The sequence below is a fragment of the Chiloscyllium plagiosum genome, chromosome 12, assembly GCF_004010195.1.
Source record: "Chiloscyllium plagiosum isolate BGI_BamShark_2017 chromosome 12, ASM401019v2, whole genome shotgun sequence".
Classification (NCBI taxonomy): Eukaryota; Metazoa; Chordata; class Chondrichthyes; order Orectolobiformes; family Hemiscylliidae; genus Chiloscyllium; species Chiloscyllium plagiosum.
Window position 1 is genome coordinate 87,719,952 of NC_057721.1, and position 3,949 is coordinate 87,723,900.

The 3,949-nt window shown below is 53.5% G+C and overlaps 1 protein-coding gene across 1 annotated transcript in view; it reads right to left on the reverse strand.

Annotated features, from left to right (window-relative positions):
• Positions 1–309: 309 nt before the first annotated feature.
• Positions 310–3,949, reverse strand: part of tgfb3 (transforming growth factor, beta 3) — a 56,155-nt gene continuing 52,515 nt past the window's right edge. The window contains exon 10 of the mRNA XM_043701490.1: positions 310–612. Within this exon, the coding sequence (XP_043557425.1) occupies positions 454–612 (159 nt within the window). The 3' untranslated portion in view covers positions 310–453. The remainder of the gene's footprint in view (positions 613–3,949) is intronic.

Genomic DNA, 3,949 nt, shown 5'->3' on the forward strand with positions numbered 1-3,949 from the left:
AACCCCCCAACACACATACATACATACACACACACAGCCCCACACACGCGCACACATAGGGCCCCCCCATACACACTCTCTCTCTCTCTCACACTCACACACACACACACACACAGCTCTCTCAGATATACACACAGCTCTCTCAGACACATACATACACAGCTCTCTCAGACATACACACACGCACACACAGCTCTCTCTCACATACACACACAGCTCTCTCAGACACAAACACACACAGCTCTCTCATACACACGCACACACACAGCTCTCTGAGACACACGCACACACACACACACAGCTCTCTTAGACACACATGCACAGCTCTATCAGACACACACAGCTCTCTCTCTCTCACACACACACACACACAGCTCTCTCAGACACAGCCCTTGCACAGCTAAACATGCAAACCTCATTACCCAACTGTAGCGACACTCAACACGAGGGATCTCAGCTACATTTACACGACTTGACAATCATGTTGGACAGCTGTTCCACTTTGGGTGTTCGGCCGACATAGTACAAAATGGTGAGTGGTTCGAGGTCCTGAGGAGCACAGCATGGTGTAGCTGAAGCCTCTGGGTTTAATGTGTTGTACAATCCCAGCACCTACAATGGACAAGAAACAGCAATGACCATCTCCAAGGAATATCCCACACGCCCAGTCCAATATCCCACACGCCCAGTCCATACTCCCACACGCCCAGCCCAATATCCCACACGTCCAGTCCAATATCCCACATGTCCAGTCCAATATCCCACATGCCCAGTCCAATAACCACATGCCCAGTCCAATATCCCACACGACCAGTCCCATATCCCATTCATCCAATCCAATGCCCCACACACCCAATACAATGTCTCACATGCCCAGTCCAATACCCACTCGCACGGCCCAATATCCCAGAGGGCCAGCCCAATATCCCACTCACCCAGTCCAATAACCCACTCGCCCAGTCCCATATCCCACACGCCCAGCCCCATATCCCACAGGCCCAAACCCATATCCCACAAACCCATTCCCATATCTCACTCGCCCAGTCCCATATCCCACACGCCCAGCCCAATAACCCACATGCCCAGTCCCACAAGCCAAGGGCTTATGCCCGAAACGTCGTTTCTCCTTCTCCTTTGATGCTGCCTGACCTGCTGCGCTTTTCCAGCATTACATTTTTAACCAATAACCCACACGCCCAGCCCAATAACCCACTCACCCAGACCCATATACGTCTCGTCCAGCCCAATAACCCACATGCCCAGTCCCATATCCCACACGCCAGTCCAATATCCCACTCACCTTGTCAAATATCGCACTCACGCAGCCCAATATCCCCACACCCAGCCCAATATCCCACAAGCCCAGCCCAATATCCCACATACCCAGTCCAATATCCCACACGCCCAGTGCAATATCCCACTCGCCTAGTTCAATATCCCACAAGCCAGGTCCAATAACTCACTCACCCAGTCCAATAACCTACACGTCCAGTCCCATATCCCACATGCCCAGCCCAATATCTCACACGCCCAGCCCATTATCCCGCACGCCCAGTCCAATATCACATTCGCCCAGTCCCAAATCTCACTTGCCCAGTCCCAGATCCCACTCGCCCAGTCCCATACCAACACGCCCAGTCCCATATCCCACAGGCCCAAACCAATATCCCACACTCCCAGTCTAATATCCCACTCACCTAGTCCAATATCCCACACGCCCAGTCATATTTCCCACTCATCTTGTCCAATATCCCACTCGTCTTGTCCAATATCCCACTCGCCTAGTCCAATATCCCACTTGCCCAGTCCAATATCCCACTCGCCCAGTCCCATATCCCACAGGCCCAAACCAATATCCCACACTCCCAGTCCAATATCCCACTCGCCCTGTCCAATATCCCACACGTCCAGTCATATTTCCCACTCATCTTGTCCAATATCCAACTCGCCTTGTCCAATATCTCACTCGCCTTGTCCAATATCCCACATGCCCACTCCAATATCCCACTCGCCCTGTCCAATATCCCACAAGAACAGTCCAATAACCCACACGCCCAGTCCAATATCCCACACGCCCAGTCCAATAACCCACACGCCCAGTCCAATATCCCACACGCCCAGTCCAATATCCCACACGCTCAGTTCAATATCCCTGACGCCCAATCAAATATCCCTGACGCCCAATCAAATATCCCTGACGCCCAGTCAAATATCCCACTCACTCAGTCTAATATCCCCCTCGCCCAGTCCAATATCCCACTTGCCCAGTCCCATATCCCACTCGCCCAGTCCCATATCCCACTCGCCCAGTCCCATATCCCACTTGTCTTGTCCAATAACCCACACGCCCAACCCAATAATCCATACGCCCAGTCCCATGTCCCACTCACCCAGTCCACTATCCAACACGGCCAATCCAATATCCCACAAGCCCTGTCCAATATCCCACAAGCCCTGTCCAATATCCCACTCGCCCAGTCCCATATCCAGGTCAGGTCAGGCCCAGGGCTTATGCAAGAAATGTCGATTCTCCTTCTCCTTTGATGCTGCCTGACCTGCTGCGCTTTTCCAGCAACACATTTTTAACCAATAACCCACATGCCCAGCCCAATACTCACTCGCCCAGACCCATATCCGTCTCGTCCAGCCCAATAACCCACACGCCCAGTGCCATATCCCACACACCCAGTCCAATATCCCACTCACCCTGTCCAATATCGCACTCACCCAGCCCAATATCCCACACACCCAGCCGAATATCCCCACACCCAGCCCAATATCCCACGAGCCCAGCCCAATATCCCACGAGCCCAGCCCAATATCCCACAAGCCCAGCCCAAAATCCCACACGCCCAGTGCAATATCCCACTCACCTAGTTCAATATCCCACAAGCCAGGTCCAATAACTCACTCACCCAGTCCAATAACCCAAACGCACAGTCCCATATCCCACATGTCCAGTCCAATATCCCACTCACTCAGCCCAATATCCCACTCTCCCAGCCCAATATTCCACACGGCCAGCCCAATATCCTCTGTCCGATATCACACTCACCCTGTCCGATATCACACTCGCCCTGTCCGATATCACACTCGCCCTGTCCGATATCCCACATGCCCAGTCCCATATCACACACGCCTAGTCCAATATCCCACTCACCCAGCCCAATATGCCACTCATCCAGTCCAATATCCCACTCGCCCTGTCCAATATCCCACGCGCCCTGTCATATATCGCACTCATCTTGTCCAATATCCCACTCGTTTTGTCCAATGTCCCACACGCCCTGTCCAATATTCCACTCACCCAGTCCAAAATCCCACACGCCCAGTCCAATATCCCACACGCCCTGTCCAATATCCCACACGCCCAGTCCAAAATCCCACACGCCCAGTCCAAAATCCCACACGCCCAGTCCAATATCTCACACGCCCAGTCCCATATCCCACACGCCCAGTCCAATATCCCACACGCCCAGTCCAATATCCCACACGCCCAGTCCAATATCCCACTCACCCAGAACAATATCCGACTCGCCCTGTCCAATATCCTATGCACCCTGTCATATATCGCACTCATCTTGTCCAATATCCCACTCGTCTTGTCCAATATCCCACACGCCCAGTCCAATATCCCACTCGCCCAGTCCCATATCCCACTCGCCCAGTCCCATATCCCACACGCCCTGTCCCATATACCACACGCCCTGTCCCATATACCACACGCCCTGTCCCATATCCCACACGCCCAGTCCCATATCCCACACGCCCTGTCCCATATACCACACGCCCTGTCCCATATACCACACGCCCTGTCCCATATCCCACACGCCCAGGCCAATATCACACTCGCCCAGCCCAATATCCCACTCGCCCAGCCCAATATCCCACTCGCCCAGTCCCATATCCCACTCGCCCAGTCCCATATCCCACTCGCCCTGTCCCATAT